Raw genomic sequence first — 16,619 nt, 5'->3', positions numbered from 1 at the left:
GACGTCACAAACTGGGGGCGGGACTTTCTGAAAATGCCCAATTCGCAGCTCAATTTTTTGCCGATTTTGGACACTTTTAAGTCAGGGGTCTCAAACTCCGGTCCTCGAGGGCCGTAGTCTTACATGTTTTCCAAGTCGCCCTGTTGCAACGCACCTGAGGCTGGTTTGCCAAAGATGTGTTGCAACAGGGAGACCTGGAAAACATGTAGGACTGGAGTTTGAGACCCCTGCTTTAAGTCATGTTTATTGGTGTTTTGCATTTGAATGAAAATATCAGCCTGCGTGTTTTGGGTATTTTAGATGCTATAAAACCTTTTTCTGATGTCAGTTAGGAAACAAAAAAGTGACGATTGTTTAAAATGTCTTTAATGGGTGTCAATTTCAATATGAACTACTGGAATAAGTTCTCTGTGATATTCAAATTTATTGAGATGTGATTGAATGTTGCCAGTGATTGACTGGCAAACACTTCTGCGGCACACTGCCTCTCTCGCTTCAAAGCTCTCGCTTCAAAGCCAGCTCTGAATTTATGACAACATATCAACTCCCGAAGGCACGTTCAAGTTTTCTGAATTTAAATCATGGCATACAGACTGACAGATGCCTTATGCTCTTCAATCAACTGGGCACATGAAGTGTTCACCACTCTCGGAAAGAAAACAAGTCAACACATCATTGCTCGGATATAAGGAGTGAAAAAATCTGTCCTCATCAGTGTTTCGGCACAACTGAGTCTAGGAGAGCTTTCAAATGAAGCCTTCTGGAATAACACACGAACATCTGAAATGTACTTGTTATTCATGTAGGATGGCCTTCGTTGTTCAAGATGTTTTGCCTCTCACCCGAGAAGGCTTCATCAGTTCATGCAACAAGGCTTGGTTAGGACAGACCAGCCTTCTCGAATGAGAATCGAAACATTTTACAAGACAACCAAATCAGCACAGTTGTGATCAATTCAATGTCAAAGTCCAAAGTAGCAAACAAAACCATGAATAAAACATGACAGGATGAAACAAACCTGACAAGATGGAACAAACCAAGTGGTGTAAATATGTGCAAGGGTTTGTTAGACCTGAAAGACCTGAATGGTGGAGTCGGGAGTCCTTTTAACTGCCACTGACAGTGCCACCCGTTGGTCGTAAATTTAAAATGCGCCACAGGGTTGACTATGAAATGTCGCTTCAAAGCATGTTTCACATTTATTTATTTGCATCATACATGCTGAAACTGAGATGACTTGAGCGTACATAAGGCCAGTACTCATGACGATCTACCTCTAAATCAGACAATATGACTGCTTCCGGACAAAACACATTTGCAACAGTTTTTGGAGGATCTCTTAAATCCAAGAGGCACAAAGATAAACATTTACAATTTCACATTTTAAATGACTTCTGATTTCCTATTCATGCGCGGTGCAGTTTCAACAAGCTTTTAAGTGCTGAAATATTCACGCAACTGACACTTCATCACAAGCAACACAAGCCAATGAAGATGACTGAAGAGTTGCAGCACACTGTTTTGATTGACACGGCTGGAGATGTATTCATCCACCAACATGGCATAATTTAATGCAGGGGTCACCCGAAGTCTTTAAAGGACAACCGACGCCTCCGGACAAGTTGTGTCCATAATTTGTAAAATGAGCGTATTTTACAAAGATTCCACCGCATATTGCTACATTTTACGTTTTAAGACTCGCGCTGAATATTCAGGAAGTCTTGTTTTTGAGTTGGTGGGAATACCTACCGTGACATCACGGTAGGTATCGACTGAGAAAGCGAAACACAATGCATTTTTGGGTAATTTGTTTGGTCTGAAAAATTCGTGTTGATCCGTGTGGATGGTGAAATTAGAAGGAAAACTCATAAATAACGCAATGGTGAATCGTTGTGTGTTGCACCAAGACTACTATTTGATACGAGCTGACGCAAATTCTCAGCAGACAAATCAGCCCATATCGAATGGAGCTTGGGCGCCATCTTGTGCATTTTCTGGGACGCTCCATTTCAGTCCAGATCCCTCAAAATGACACGGAATAACTTCTTTAATCGATTGCAAACATTTATGCTTTCCTCTTCAGAACTATTTGAATCATATTCATAACTGGATGAGTATCAAGAAAGCATCTTGTCCGAATCTGAAGCCATTGTTTTGATTCTCAAGCAAGGCAAGACGTCTTGGCGTGACGTCACAAACAAGGGGGCGGGACCTTCTGCAACTGGCCATTTCCGGTTTCATTTTGAAGTACTGTAGTTTTTGGACACTTTAAGTCATTTTTATTTGTGTTTTTAATTTGACTAAAAATATCAGCCTGTGTGTTTTGGGTATTTGAGATGCTATAAAACGTTTTTCTGATGTCAGTTAGGAAACAAAAAAATGGTGATGGTTGTCATTTAAACGTAGCACGACTTTTTGGGTAATGATTCACACAAAGGGGCCTTGGGACGAATTGTCTGGGGGTCAATCATTTTAAGATCTCAGCTGCGTCTGCACAACAAACACAGGGTTGCCTCGGTAGAGATGTGTGTTGTCCATTTTTAATTTTGAAAGCTTGCGCAAAATTTATGAACACATTCAAAATTTGACGGTGACAAGATGTGAATTTCTCCACTGTGAGACTTATAAAGGCATATCCAATCCAATCCAATCCAATGTGTCTGTGTCCATTAAAATTATGTGTGAGCATCTGCCCAATGTTTTTACAACCTTTAATAAATCCTGACAAAAACATAACAGTTGCTGGGCTCGCAAACCCTTGCAAGCATTCGCCAAGCAATAAGATACCACCATAAAGGACTACACACAGTGACAAGAAGTCAAAATGTAAAACTCAGAAGGATAGTCTGTCAGTCAGTCTGCAATGAATTTCTGTCCGTGTCCTCCTCCACATTCGTACTCGGAAGATTAGTAGAAATAGGTTCCAAACACGGCAACCGCACAGAACAAGCTTTCCTGTGAAAGTGGCAAAAATATTCTGAAATAAACACATACAAACACAAAGCCATTAAAAAAAACCAGGAGACTGAAAAGAATACAAGTACTTGCATTCATGAAAACATCTTCTGCGTAGTTGTCTGTATCAGCATCCCATAAACACCTTGACGACATCCTGCCAAATCAAAGGTTTTATACAACTTTTTACAATCATCATTTGAATCAATCCGTCACTCACTTGACTCCTTGTCCGCGTTGCTCTCCGATAGTCACCTGCACAACAAACTTGTACCTGTCAAATCCTAACGCTGAGTTGGAATGGGGGGAGGAAACAATACAGTGATCATTAATAATGCAAACAATTAATTGGATATTCGATTTCATTTCCCCCACTGTTAGGTGAGGAGCAGACGAGCATCACTCACTCTTTACTTTATTCTTCACGCTGTCAGCCAATGTGCAAGTTAGCTCTGAGACCTCATCTGGGTCGTATTGTACTTCTGTAAGGTGTGCCTTAACTGTTTCACGAATACACTCCTTTACGACTGCAGGCTTGAATCTAGAAAGTCACACAAAGGCAAAAAAAAATAATACAATTGCAATTATCAATTATTACCTGCCCTCTCACAGAGCACTTGAAATTTAATAATCCAATATTGTTTGTTCCCAACTGAAAACCTCAGAAATGAACAGATGTGCTCACTACCAACAAGATAGAACACTGCCCCATGTCAGTGTGTGCTCGAAATACTGAAGTAAGACAGCCACTGAACAAATCGCAATGGCATGTTCAGGATGTGGCCGAGTTTAGCGGATGTTACCAGCATCCAAACACGGTTGTAGTTTTATCATTTCTCTAAATCAATCAGCCAAATTTTCATTCTCATGAAAGTAACTGTGTCATTATAATTTTAATGGTCATTACCTATACTTTTGGCACATTTTATTGCGAATGATAAAAAAAGATAATCATCCATACCTATCCCATATTAAGCCAGAAGAGTGACAAAGTCATTGCTGAACGTCTGTATCAATCAATGAAAATGATGAAAAGTATCAGAGCTTATCATTATATTTACCGAACTTTCAAAACGAAGTTAAAAAAAACAGGTTGACCTTTTTGACTTGATATCAAAATTTCAATATTTGCCTTCAATAATATTATCATGGCCATAATAAAACCAAATCGTTATTACAATTTGATCACTGTATTTTCCACTCATTATCACTGTAAAGAAAATTACGAAATAAGGTTTTGTCAAACTATGACTTTAGCTGATATTTTAAGAGGATGTTGGTGACCCAGGATCGTTGCATGAGAGCAATAAATAATAACATGCAACAAACAATAACCTGAAGGGCCCTCAAGCATTTTTATTGTCAAGTATTTTTATAAAGTTGCTTTGTAATTGTTCTCAGGATAATATCGTTTAGTCGGCACAAAGCATGGGGGAGCAAAACGAGAGTTGACGGTCGCTAGGTAACGCGAGCGTCCGCAGGTTCCAGCTAACAAGCTAACACCACAAGATAACGACGTGGTTTGAAATCAACTCACTTGTGCTGATAATTGGGTCGTATGATGTATGAATCTGAGCCTTCCATGGCATGTCAGTGATAGAATAACACAATAAGGAGGTGTGAAAAGAAAAGAAACGAGCAACGAGGATTAGAATATTTGAGCAGAGACCTCCGGAACTAGAATCCTTTTTTAACGCACCGGAAGTGATTGACATGGTTCAGAAGGTCTTCGTTTTACGAACACAAGCCTCTTCTTCCGACGCGTTGTAACTGAATTAAAAAAACGCGTACGTAAGACAGAACGCACCGTAACTTACATACAGTAACGCAGTAAAGTGAAACTAATTATACTAAATATTTGGAAAATAAACACTTTTAACTCCGTACAATAGCATGAAGTCAGTAAGCACACGAACATGCAAACTAACTATAATTGTGCGCATTTTAACTAAAGCAATGCATGCTGATATTTGCATGGAAAACATTGATGGGCCAAAAAGAAGTCAAGTGATAAAGAGAATAAGACACAAATTAGGAATTCTATCTTGTTTTTTTAATTCTGAATGTTTTTTTCCCTTGGAAAAAAAATCCGCAATGCATTGAAACTGCCATAAGTGAACCACAAACAGTGACATGTAGAGTGAATAACATTTAACTGTGGTTTTTGGCATAGGCTTAGCTTGAAATAATTAGATCAAGCTCCAACACCAGACTGTTGAATTCTTCGTCTGATATATTTTTCAAGACCTTGACTGCAATTTCTTTCACACACACACACACAGACGCACACGTCATATACACGCACACAACCTCGGACCCTGTGGTTTGTTTTGTTTTATACCAATATGTATAAAGTGGTTGGCCTATGTTGCAGAGTTTTGCTTTAACCTCATTATTTGCATGTTTTAAAATATCTGCTTCATGCTTAAATTGCAGTCCCACTATATATATAGTACTGTATGTACAAGGAGACCAAAAGGGGGAATCAAGTTTTTTTTATGGACTGAGAGGTAAGTCATTTTTATCCTGTCAGAATTGACATTTATATTTTAATAATATGATAAAATAATACTGAACAACCAATGGCCACACAGCAGTAACACACAGATTTGATATGATGACCTTCACAAATCTTTCACCCAAGGTAAAGTTTCTTTCCATTTGTACATCCTATATGCTTTGATCAACTTGTAACTGATACCACATGAATTCTAGTGGATCCTTCTCTCGACAAAGACCATGCTGATTACGCTGGTGGTCTTTATTCCAGGTATGTCCCATGCATAGCTCGGAGTAGCGAGCCAGTTAACACTCGGAATCCCTATAATGACCTTTTGAATGCTTTCGCATGCTAATGTCACAAAAAGAATGTGGGGTGTGAATGTATGATCAAGTTGAGGCAAGAGCCCTAACTTGCCATATTTACAGTACAACTGGGACTAGATTGTCCGTTGAGTTGTTGGTTTTGGATAACATAGCCATTTGGCTGTCTTCAACGCACAGTGGAGTGGGTAGGAAAATCCTGGGACTCTTCGTGCTAACATACTTGATTCAGATTCACAATCAGGATCATCTTTCTTGGCCAAGTATGTAGAACACTAAAGGAATTTGTCTCCGGTAGAACAGCTGCACTAGTATCAGAATCAGAAAGCCTTTAATCGACCCATAATGGGGGAATTTTCATAATAAAAAAGTGTCACCATATTTTTTTTTAAAAAGATATGACAAATAAGTATGATACTAATAAAGGCTAAACTAATGTAATTCCTTAATGTAAGTGGTACCTCTCAGGAACAACTGAAACAATGTGCAAAGTATCAAGCAAAGATAAAGTGATCAGTGGTAAAATGAAATATGATAACAGTTCTACAGATGGTGCTAACTTGAACGAATGCCAAGGGGACTTAATCAATTATGTACAAAATAATTCCAGACCTGTTGTTTTTGATCTCTCAGCTCCATGCAGCGCCATCAATATAAACTGCTCTGCACCAAACCAATTGGCACTGTTGGAGGCCCTGAAGCCGGTTTTTCGAATGGGTGCCATTCGGCCAGTCACAAACATGACAACTCCAACCAACATCGGCTTATACTTCCTGCTCTATGGAATATTAGGAGTGGTATGTTCGCCTCAATATAAATCCCTCTATTATCTTTCTACCCCATTTATCGAGCAACCACTGGGGTTGTTATGTTTCTAGATAGAAAGGGATGGATGGATGGATGGATGGATGGATGGATGGATGGATGGATGGATGGATGGATGGATGGATGGATGGATGGATGGATGGATGGATGGATGGATGGATGGATGGATATGGATCTCTGATATAATTGAAGTATATGTTCTTCAGGATGAGAAAGCTCAACTCCTGACGACTTATCTTTGGCAGCATTTTGTAAGTACGGCCTTATTGTTGTTTTTCGACAGAACTACATCAATGTTCTGACGTTATAAGTTTTCCATTTGCATTCATGTCCACATTGCATCAGTGGTGGCAGAATGAGTTTGTCAACTGGGACCCTGTTCAGTGTGGCGCTGACAAGATTACTCTTCCGAGGCATCACTTTTGGGTTCCAGATCTTGTCATCCGTGAATTGTGAGTTTTAAAGCCTAATATGTGTATCTCTTAGATTCACGAGCATATCTTCCATTCAGTAAACATACAGAACTTTTAAACAGTCTTGACATGTGTTGGGGGTGCGTTTAGGAATGCTTTAATCAATCCCCAAATCTAGTTCTTTCTCATCACCGTAACTATATTCTCATGCATTGGTTTGTCTTTGGTGTCGACCGAATAAATAAACAACAATGAATTAGAACAGTTCTGTACAATGGAAAACATCGCCCTTACTTTCTGGAGATATAACCAGGGTAATGCATAATTTTGTACATCTGTGTGTTGCAGTATGGATGAAGACAAAGCTCCAACTGTTCCTTATGTGACTCTGCACAGCGACGGAAAAATGCACGACGCAAAACCAGCCAGAGTTGTCAGCTCGTGTAACCTGGACATCTACACCTTCCCCTTTGACAGACAGGACTGCACTCTGACCTTCATTGTTCCTTCATTAACTTGGGTAACAGATTTTGCACAATGACGTTTGATCAAAGTAGTAGAAATTTGAAAGAAATTACATCATTTCAATGTGATTTGCATTCACGACGACGAGTGACAATGCGACTACATCGAATGTGCAGTTCTTACTCTCCTCAGGGCAGTTTTATTACTCAGAACTCTTCCAATTAGTCGAATGATAAATGGAATGGTCCTTGTCATTAAATCAAAATCAGTTGTTGGGAGGGCATTTCCCTGGAAAAATAAGGTTAGATTCCCATTGGAATTCTTGATGTGATTAAGATTTACTCCAAATTCTGCCCCTGCTATTCATAGAGGAACAAGTTCATGGTATACACAAAATGAATCAAAAGAAAAACATTGCTTGATCACTGAATAAAATCAAAATACATCTTCTGTGGATACATGAATCTCTTCAACCCTTTTGTGTAATAATGATAACCTGTAACATGATAAACCGTCCACTGTTGTAACCGTTGTCTTTGAAAGAGTCAAAGTAGGGAAAATACATATATTTACACTACTTGGTAACTAACTAATAACTAAAATCAGGTGTTACAAACTTGCTTAAGTTGTGGGCCCAATTGTGGTTATGATTCACCTCAAAAGGCCTTATAATATCAGAAATAGATGTAATACTGTATAGAAATATAAACTGTGACCTTATCATATCATAACATGGACAGCACACAATTTTCCTTGCAACTGATGTACTATTTACACTACAAATCTAACTGGTTTAGTTTCTGCCGTTTGCAACTCAACATGTTTCTTTTTGTTCAGCACAACACTTAAAGGTGTCCTTATTGATGTCAGACAAGATGATCACAGCGAAATCCAAGAACGTGATGACAACTCTGGGGGAGTGGGAGCTGCTGAATATCACTGCCGTAAAGCTGAATCCACATTACAGTGAGGGTAGCTCTGTGGAGGAGCTTCAGTTTCATGTATGTCTGATCATGTTGCATGCAGATGAATGGAATCTGATTATAATAATACATCCAAGAATTAGAAGATGTCTTCTTTTCTTTTGCTAGATCCAACTGCGACGCAGGTCAACGCTGTATGTAGTAAACCTGCTGCTCCCCAGCATTTTCTTGATTACTGTGGACCTTTTTAGCTTTCTGCTACCACCGCAAAGCGTGGACCGCTCTTCCTTCAAGATGACCCTCATACTTGGCTACACCGTATTCCTGCTGATCATGAATGATCTGCTGCCAATCACAGGAAACACCATCCCCATCATCAGTAAGTGACACACTCACAATCAGTTTCCCGTTATATGTACAGTCAGGACGAGAATAGTTCATCATGTCTGTCATGTACTGTATACTGCGTGGTGGGAAACATGGCCTCTGTTATCCATCCATTCAAACCCCACCATGAATACAGTACATTTTTTTTTTCATGTACTGGTCAATCTAGCATCACCCTGAAATGTTGAACATTTTCCATGTGAAAAAAATTATTAATTTTTGGGCATTGCAAAGGGGATTATATTGACTTTTGCCAACCAGCTAATAACAGTGATAATGGTCTTGTCATGCAAGGATCATGATGTCAGTTTCCACAAAGAGCGTACTTGTAGTGTGCAACATTTAAAGGGAATGAGAGAAGTCGCAAAAGGGCTTGGCTGTGTCCAAGCCAACAAGAGACCTTTTTTTTTACACATGCACCTAGTCTAACAAACCCTTGCACAGATTTACACCACTTGGCACACCTGGATCACACCAGTCGTGAAAATAGGTCTCAATATAATCTTCCATTCAAATGACCCTACAAATAAATTCAACCTTTTCATGTTCAGGAGAGTAAATAAAAGGCGGTGCCCACTCGCTACTGTTAATTATTGTAATTAATATAATCACCTTTCCACAAGGCAATACATTTCCATCAAGCATAAGAATACTGTTCTGGTTGTTTTACAAAAATGTGTTTCATCAGTTCACTGGTGAGAGAGCGCAGCCTGAGCAGGATTGTTGACTAAATGACTAAATCTATAAACTTATTGACAATCACAACCATTATTTGAAATGTGGCTCACCCGCGACTGTAATCAGGAGAAGAATGCTCTAGGAAACGGTTGGATATATGGATTGGATTGGATTTGCCTTTATTCGTCTCGCAGTGGACGTATATGGATATCTGTCAGAAGTTTGCAATTCTAAAATACAGTACACCGATGAAATTATGGCAGGTTCATGTCCAGACTTCCAGTTAGGCCACAGAACAGCATAAAATATAGCACATGTAACCACTGATTTTATAAACAAAAGCCTGAGGTGCAGCAAGTGTGGTGAACAGCTACAATGGCAGCATTGATCATTTGCGTGATCTATAAAGAGTAAAGGCAAACACGTACACATTTCCATGTCGTCGCAATTCAAATTCAAGCAACAGTGTTTGACTACAAGAAGCCACCTGTGTGGGTTTCGTTACTTTAGTTTACAATTGTTATTCTTGACCGCTGAATCGAAAAACTGAATATGTGCATGACTTACCAGTTGTTTTTCATGGCAGATGTTTTCTTCTCGATGTGCCTGGCTCTGATGGTGGCCAGCCTCCTGGAGACAATTCTCATCACCAACTTGCTGCTCAGCTCTAAAAACGTCCCTCCTGTTCCTCACTGGATCCGCGTATCTGTTCTGCACTTTCTGGGTCGTGTTGTTGGTCTGCATTGGGAAGGATTCAAAGATACAGGTATACCGAGATCGTTATTAATAAATACATTAATATTAAAATATCAAAGGTTTTTTTTTATATGATTCAGTGTGTTTTCAGGACGGGTGTGACAAAAGTTATCTTTCAAATTTGAGCTCCAAAACAGTTTTCCCACCTAACAATCCCTCCGCAGTCTGACCCACTTTACCAGCATTCTCTGCCACAAAATCATGCGCTCGTGGAAATATCTGTCAAAGATCTTCGGCAATTCTGTGATCACTGCCATCTTAATGTTATTCATGGCATCTGTCGCGGCTTGGAATTGAAGTGGATTTATATGGGACGGGAGATGTGGGACAATCTGTTTTCTTCAATGCTACAGCTTGGTGTTTGCTTTCAACATTTAGCTTGTAGTAGATGTGCACATTCCACCATGATGTCCCTGATCCACTGGTGAAAAGGACGCTTTCATCCTCTCCTCTTTCATCTAGAACCGCTTCATGTAACAAAGAGGGTGCAGAAAGTACTTAAGATTGAATGACTGTCTGTGTCTTTTGTGTCACATTATTTGTTATTTAGTTTTTTGTTGTTGTTTTGACTTCAAGATGGCACCGCTCAAGTGGCTGCCTTTCCAGCAGCTCCTATATTTTGGTTTTCCTACTTCTTTCTTTCCTTTCCTTTTCCTTCCATGACTTTGCTGCTGTGAAATGTAAATTTCTCCACTGTGAGAAAAATAAAGGCTAATTGAATCAAATCCAATCCAAAAATGAGTCCCCCCATGACCTCCCATTGAGCCTGGGAAAGAAGGGGAAAACACATGCAGCCTGGTCGGGTGAATTGTACGGAGCCCCTAAGGGGACATCGAAGAAAAAAAAAAAAAACTTTGCGAGATCTCGCAAAACTTTGCGTTCCCTCGCAAAACTTTGCGTTCCCTCGCAATACTTTGCGTTCCCTCGCAATACTTTTGCGAGATCTCGCATTCTTTGCGAGCTCTCGCATTCTTTGCGAGATCTTGCAAAGAATGCGAGATCTCGCAATCTTTTTTTAAAAAATACGCGTACATGTACTTCCGGTTCATCGTCATTGTAACCGAAAACAACAAACATGGAGCCTTTTCACCCTTTCGTTCCTTTAATCCAGTTTTACTTTAAAATTGGCTTGAAATACAAAGATATAAAATCCGTTCTTGAGATTAAACACGGCTTACTAATAAGTGAAAGACATTTGAAGCGAGTGGTGAACAAAAGTGGACTATTTCGCCGAAAAACGTTCGATGACTTGGGCGTCTTGGTTGACTTTATTCACAACCAGTTGCAGAATTCCGGACAACTACACGGTTACAGGTGGATGTACAGTAAGTGCAGAGAACATGGGCTTCTTGTCAGGAAAGAGGATGTTCGTCTGGTCCTGAAAGAGTTGGATCCGAGAGGAGTGTCTTTAAGGCAAGCAAGACGTCTGAGACGACGAAACTACTTCTCGAAAGGGCCGAATTTTATTTGGCATATGGATTCATATGACAAACTGAAACCGTTTGGAATTTGCATCAATGGGGCTATTGATGGCTTTTCAAGGAAAATAATGTGGCTCGATGCCTACACAACAAGTAGTGACCCGAAGTTAATTGGAGGTTACTACATTGAAGTTGTGCACCGTTTGGGAGGTTGTCCTCGAATCGTTCGAGCTGATTTGGGGACTGAAAATGGTCATGTTAAAGGCTTCCAGCGTTTCCTGGTGCCCATACCGCCAGGCAGCACCCTTGACAGTTACTTGGATGGAGCCAGCACCGCCGATCAAAGAATTGAATATTGGTGGGGGTTTCTTCGCAGCCAATGCATGGAATTCTGGTTATCACTCTTCAAAGACCTCAGAGACAATGGCTTCTTTGATGGTGTATTTCTGGACAAAAGCATCCTGCAATTTTGTTGCATGGGACTTATTCAGGTGAGTTCATATATTCTGTAGCTCCATTTATGAAATATGTATTTTTGTATTTGAGAGGGTGTTGATGGGACACAAAAGAAGGTAAATAATCGGATAGTGGAAAGAAGATAGTGGTCTGTGTGTGTGGGGACATAGCGTGAAGGTGAAATGATCAAGGAAAAGATGAAGGAAAAGTGGGGATGGGCAGAGTAGTAAACATGAGTGACGAGTTTAAGGTAGAAAGGAGGGAGCAGGGAGAGAAAAGCAGTCTAATTCTATAATTTCTTGCTCATAAGAGCTGCTATGACTGTGCAACTCTTCCTAAATCTGTCTGTATATCACACCAAATCCAGCAGGCATTTAAACAACTTCTTCCCTCAAGCAATTAACTCTCTAAAAAGTAACCCCAATAGAACTGTATAGTGCCTCCATTTTTTGATGAGACTAGTGCAGCTACAGGAGACAATTTCCTTGTGTGTACTACATACTTGGCAAAAAAAGATGATTCTGATTCTGATATTATTCTCAACAGGATGAGTTGGATGATACTGCCCGTGTTTGGAACAGCCATCTCATCAGGCCCTCAAAGAACATAAATGTCCCCAGTGGTCGGCCCAACGTGATGTATTCTTTACCTGAACTTTATGGCACAAGGGACTTCCTCTCCACAGTTGACAATGAACAAGTTCAACTATGCAAAATGCCAGTGTGTCTTCCGTTTAACTATGCCTTGTGATCCGGATGTATTTGTATTGTGTGCTTCCTTAATGGCCCAGTCTGGTCTGATGCCACCAAAAGAGCCGTATCAGGCTGTGAACTTGTACTTGCACCTCAGAGAGGCCCTTACTGCAATTCTAAATTAGAAGCATGATGTTTTCAGGGGTCAGAGACATTAACCTTTGGTGAAAGCATTTTTGTTTCCGTATACCAGTCATACTGGAATTATATTACATTAAAATTTAAACATGAATTACTCAAAGCAATAACCATATATTTTTTGGTGTGTGTTTGGGTGAAACCATTTTATGGCTCCTCAACTGGTTCGAAGTAACATTTAATGAAGGCTGAATCCGACGACCATTGCCATTTCTTCAACCCTTTGTTCATCATTTCTTTTATCACTTCACTTTAAATGGATTATTGGGATACATTTGAGGACGAATAATATATAGCAATCACAATTTAAATCATTTTTTGTCTGCTGTTTTTGTTACTGTATAAGGAAAGCATATTTGATCAATATGAAATGTTCATTTGTCAAATCATTCTGGGTGTCAATAAATATACTGTCTTGGTTGCTGATTTTAACCACAAATACTTAACCAATGTGGATCTGAATAGTATTCCTGCACCCCAGTACACAATCACTTGCCTGTAAATGATAACATAATTGTCACTCTTCAATTTCGTCAGCAGGTGGTGTCTTGTGTTTAAAAAAAACATGAATTATTTGGAACAAATTTTATTAACATTGACAAATTGGTATGAACAGCAATCACAAACATATAAATGGAATACAATATCAAGTACAAAAAGAATTGCTTTTGTTTGAACAGTGCAAATATTTGCAACATTACATGACATATCAACTTCAAACCTTTAGGTCAAACTGAAAGTGGCACCATATCCGAAACCATTAGGAGAATAAGTGATATGGAAAATTGAATGAATAATAACCATGAAATCAATTGTAGACACAAAAGGAAAATACAACTGTAGACTGCCCTACGCAAGGTTGACCATGACAGATGTTTTACATCTCAATGTACAAATAATGAAATGTTCCTAAACTGATGTGTGTGCATGTGTGTGTAGACATAAGAGAGTCAATCAATCAATTGCGCACTTTCTCCCACCATGTTGGTGACAGATGAATGAGCTTCACTGCATTCATCCAAATGAGATGTTGGAGTATTTTCTTTTGTGCCAATGTAAAATCTTAACAGTTTCAATTTGTTTTTTTCATAGAGTCTGCCAATTGTTACATCTAAAGCAATGTGGTTTCTTTTGAAATCACAGACCTCAAAAGTAAAGTCTTCAACAGGTCCTTTGGTTTAGCTTCCATCTGGGAAAAATAGCCCTTTTCCCAGCTCCAAAATTTGAGCGACAGTTGCTGTTTTTTTCCAGGATGGCATACCTTGTTCCTCCACCTTTGCTTGTCCTCACTTGATGGTAATCGTTGCCATAAATCTTCCTTTGAGTCTTTTCTGCAGAAACATTGTTATGTCTTGCCATCCCATCAACATGGTTTTGGAGTACTCCCGAAGTCTCAGCCAGTACACCTTTTTTCCTTGATCTTATTTTGCCTCTTAATTTTTGGAGGAGCAGTTCATTATCACCACTGGACATTTTCTGATGACAAAAGCAAAGGACAGCTATTCGATCACCATAAGAAGTGATATATTTGCCCATTTGCTCTTCGGTCATCATAGCAATTACTGCCATGTCAACCTGCAAAGATAAATTGTGAGAATAAATACTTGACATGTTTATTTAATTATCAATAACTTTTAATACATTTAACATATTCACATGAGTGATGGGACACTACAGTCATCATTATTTGTATTCAGTATTACACGAGAATAGTATATTAGGTAGCGGCAGCCCAATTACTAACTGTAATATCGATTTTAAATTGTGTTAATAACCTCATTATTAAAATAGAATTAACAGTACAGGTAGAGTAGATAGAAATGTTAGCTTCACTTTCACTTTATTGACCTACTACCAATACTACTTCGAAAAAAAATGTCCATGTTTCTCTTGTTTTGCTTATTACATCAGACTTTGTAGCTGTATGCCCACCTTGTCGCTTTTCATACGTGCAATGTCCACGTGAGGGACGTTTCTTGACTGCAAGAAGTGTTCCAAGTCTTCCTCCATGATGCGCCGAGTCGTTGCCTTCTCTCAATAAGCAGCGCGCGCGACCGTCTACCTGAGCCAAGCTGACCCGGAAGTACAGGAACGCACATTTTTTTAAAAAAGATTGCGAGATCTCGCAATCTTTGCGAGAGAACGCAAAGTATTGCGAGGGAACGCAAAGTTTTGCGAGGGAACGCAAAGTTTTGCGAGGGAATGCAAAGTATTGCGAGGGAACGCAAAGTTTTGCGAGGGAACGCAAAGTTTTGCGAGGGAACGCAAAGTTTTGCGAGATCTCGCAAAGTTTTTTTTTTTTTCTTCGATGTCCCCTTACGGGCTCCGTAGAATTGAGACGTTGAATCTTTGATGAATGAATCTTTTGTGACACGAGTCCTGGAACTGTTGTGATGCACACCATACATTGACTCTCTCTTTATTTATACAGTAGACACAGAAAGCAGCATCATCTCCGCACAGCGCGGAGATGATGACAACCCTCACGTGGAGAAAGAACCAGCAATGGAACCTAGGGCCTTACAGGAGCTGAGGCGCCTCAGTAGAGACCTGAAGATCCTCCGCCTGCAGGTGGAACAGCAGCTGGGGGGCACGCAGAGCTCAAAAGAGTGGATCCAGGTGGGTTTTATCATAGACCGCCTGCTGTTTGGCATCTACCTCCTCTTCATATCTGTCAGCTTCATCACCATCAAGATCATCTGGGTCAAATCCTACAGCCAGTAGATGACTTTTTTTCTGCAATGGAATGATTGCTCATTTTGACTTGCTTAATTTATTATTTGTATTACTTTTTGAGGAGTAATTCTTAAAGTATCCCTCCTAGGCCATTACTGCTGATTAGTTATGTGAAAATATACAAGCATAAATAAAATTATATGGACAAATACCTGATACTTTGGCTGATCTTCATTTCAATCTTTCTCCATTAAGCATTTTCGTTGAGAGACAAAGACAGGAAAAACTAAAAAAAGGAAACATCATTCACTGAATAGCTCGTAAATATTACGAAGGCCAACGGTGCGTAAAAAAACAGATTGTTAGCTGTATTTCCCCAACACATCTTGACCAGCACAACCAATTTATTGTTGGTTCATTATCTGATTTGAATTGACAGGTGACAGTCACATGCGTATCCTGCCTATTTCCCAGTCAGCTGTGATAGGATCCAACTTCCTCACGACCTGAATCAAGACAAGCATGATACAAAATGGTTGGATGATTGAATTTCTCCACAAAAGATGATTCAATACCGTTTTCTATTTGTGTGTTGCAAACCAAGACAACAATGGTCCATGGTTCAACTCGCTAGAATTCAGATTTGATCTGCATTTCGTTATATTTCAAAGTGGAGTGATTTGGTTCGGTTTGATTCCATACAATCTTATTTGTGAAGTCAAAGAGTCATAAAAAGGATATTCAATGACATTCCTGTTATGTGGCCTTTCTAAAAAACGTTAAAAATGATTGAAATTGTGCATAATTGACAGAAAACCCGATTTTGCTTTTACGTTTCCCCATAATAACAAGTGCAATAACTTATAAAGTACATTTTTCAATATTATTACAGTGTTTATATTGGGCGCCCGGGAGTGGGCCATACCGCAGTTTGGCACACAAAAAACAGAC

General features: G+C 39.5%; 2 protein-coding genes and 2 long non-coding RNA genes across 4 annotated transcripts; 2 read left to right on the top strand and 2 right to left on the bottom strand.

Moving 5' to 3' along the window:
* Nucleotides 1-358: 358 nt before the first annotated feature.
* Nucleotides 359-4,640, bottom strand: dynlt2b (dynein light chain Tctex-type 2B). The gene is made up of 5 exons (XM_089000791.1): nucleotides 4,493-4,640; nucleotides 3,363-3,496; nucleotides 3,176-3,245; nucleotides 3,049-3,112; nucleotides 359-2,955 (listed from the first exon to the last, which is right to left on the bottom strand). The coding sequence occupies exons 1-5, from the start codon at nucleotides 4,537-4,539 to the stop codon at nucleotides 2,908-2,910; spliced, it is 363 nt and encodes a 120-aa protein (XP_088856917.1). The 5' UTR covers nucleotides 4,540-4,640; the 3' UTR covers nucleotides 359-2,907.
* Nucleotides 4,641-6,302: 1,662 nt separating this feature from the next.
* On the top strand, nucleotides 6,303-15,716 carry LOC148895808 (5-hydroxytryptamine receptor 3C-like). The gene is made up of 8 exons (XM_089001070.1): nucleotides 6,303-6,575; nucleotides 6,810-6,854; nucleotides 6,949-7,055; nucleotides 7,365-7,518; nucleotides 8,279-8,482; nucleotides 8,573-8,783; nucleotides 10,056-10,235; nucleotides 15,427-15,716. The coding sequence occupies exons 1-8, from the start codon at nucleotides 6,303-6,305 to the stop codon at nucleotides 15,714-15,716; spliced, it is 1,464 nt and encodes a 487-aa protein (XP_088857196.1).
* LOC148895810 (uncharacterized) lies at nucleotides 11,290-13,438 on the top strand. Its single transcript, XR_016115527.1, has 2 exons — nucleotides 11,290-12,137; nucleotides 12,649-13,438. It is a non-coding gene; the product is annotated as an uncharacterized LOC148895810 (long non-coding RNA).
* On the bottom strand, nucleotides 13,563-15,289 carry LOC148895809 (uncharacterized). The gene is made up of 2 exons (XR_016115525.1): nucleotides 14,925-15,289; nucleotides 13,563-14,567 (listed from the first exon to the last, which is right to left on the bottom strand). It is a non-coding gene; the product is annotated as an uncharacterized LOC148895809 (long non-coding RNA).
* Nucleotides 15,717-16,619: the final 903 nt, after the last annotated feature.

Source organism: Hippocampus bargibanti, linkage group LG07 (assembly GCF_051943395.1).
Source record: "Hippocampus bargibanti isolate YZ-2025 linkage group LG07, ASM5194339v1, whole genome shotgun sequence".
NCBI classification, from domain to species: Eukaryota; Metazoa; Chordata; class Actinopteri; order Syngnathiformes; family Syngnathidae; genus Hippocampus; species Hippocampus bargibanti.
The sequence above is the reverse complement of the archived record's forward strand: the minus strand, read 5'-3'. Positions and strand labels throughout refer to the sequence as shown.

What these genes read in the sequence shown, in the direction of transcription:
- dynlt2b (XM_089000791.1), bottom strand. Translation starts at nt 4,539, where the DNA reads ATGGAAGGCTCAGATTCATACATCATACGACCCAATTATCAGCACAA. An exon ending in CGACCCAATTATCAGCACAA is followed by an intron (nt 3,497 to 4,492) that starts GTGAGTTGATTT and finishes GTGACTTTCTAG; the next exon opens with ATTCAAGCCTGCAGTCGTAA. An exon ending in CGTGAAGAATAAAGTAAAGA is followed by an intron (nt 3,246 to 3,362) that starts GTGAGTGATGCT and finishes ATTCCAACTCAG; the next exon opens with CGTTAGGATTTGACAGGTAC.
- LOC148895808 (XM_089001070.1), top strand. Translation starts at nt 6,303, where the DNA reads ATGAAATATGATAACAGTTCTACAGATGGTGCTAACTTGAACGAATGC. An exon ending in GATCTTGTCATCCGTGAATT is followed by an intron (nt 7,056 to 7,364) that starts GTGAGTTTTAAA and finishes TGTGTGTTGCAG; the next exon opens with TATGGATGAAGACAAAGCTC. An exon ending in TGGAGGAGCTTCAGTTTCAT is followed by an intron (nt 8,483 to 8,572) that starts GTATGTCTGATC and finishes TTCTTTTGCTAG; the next exon opens with ATCCAACTGCGACGCAGGTC.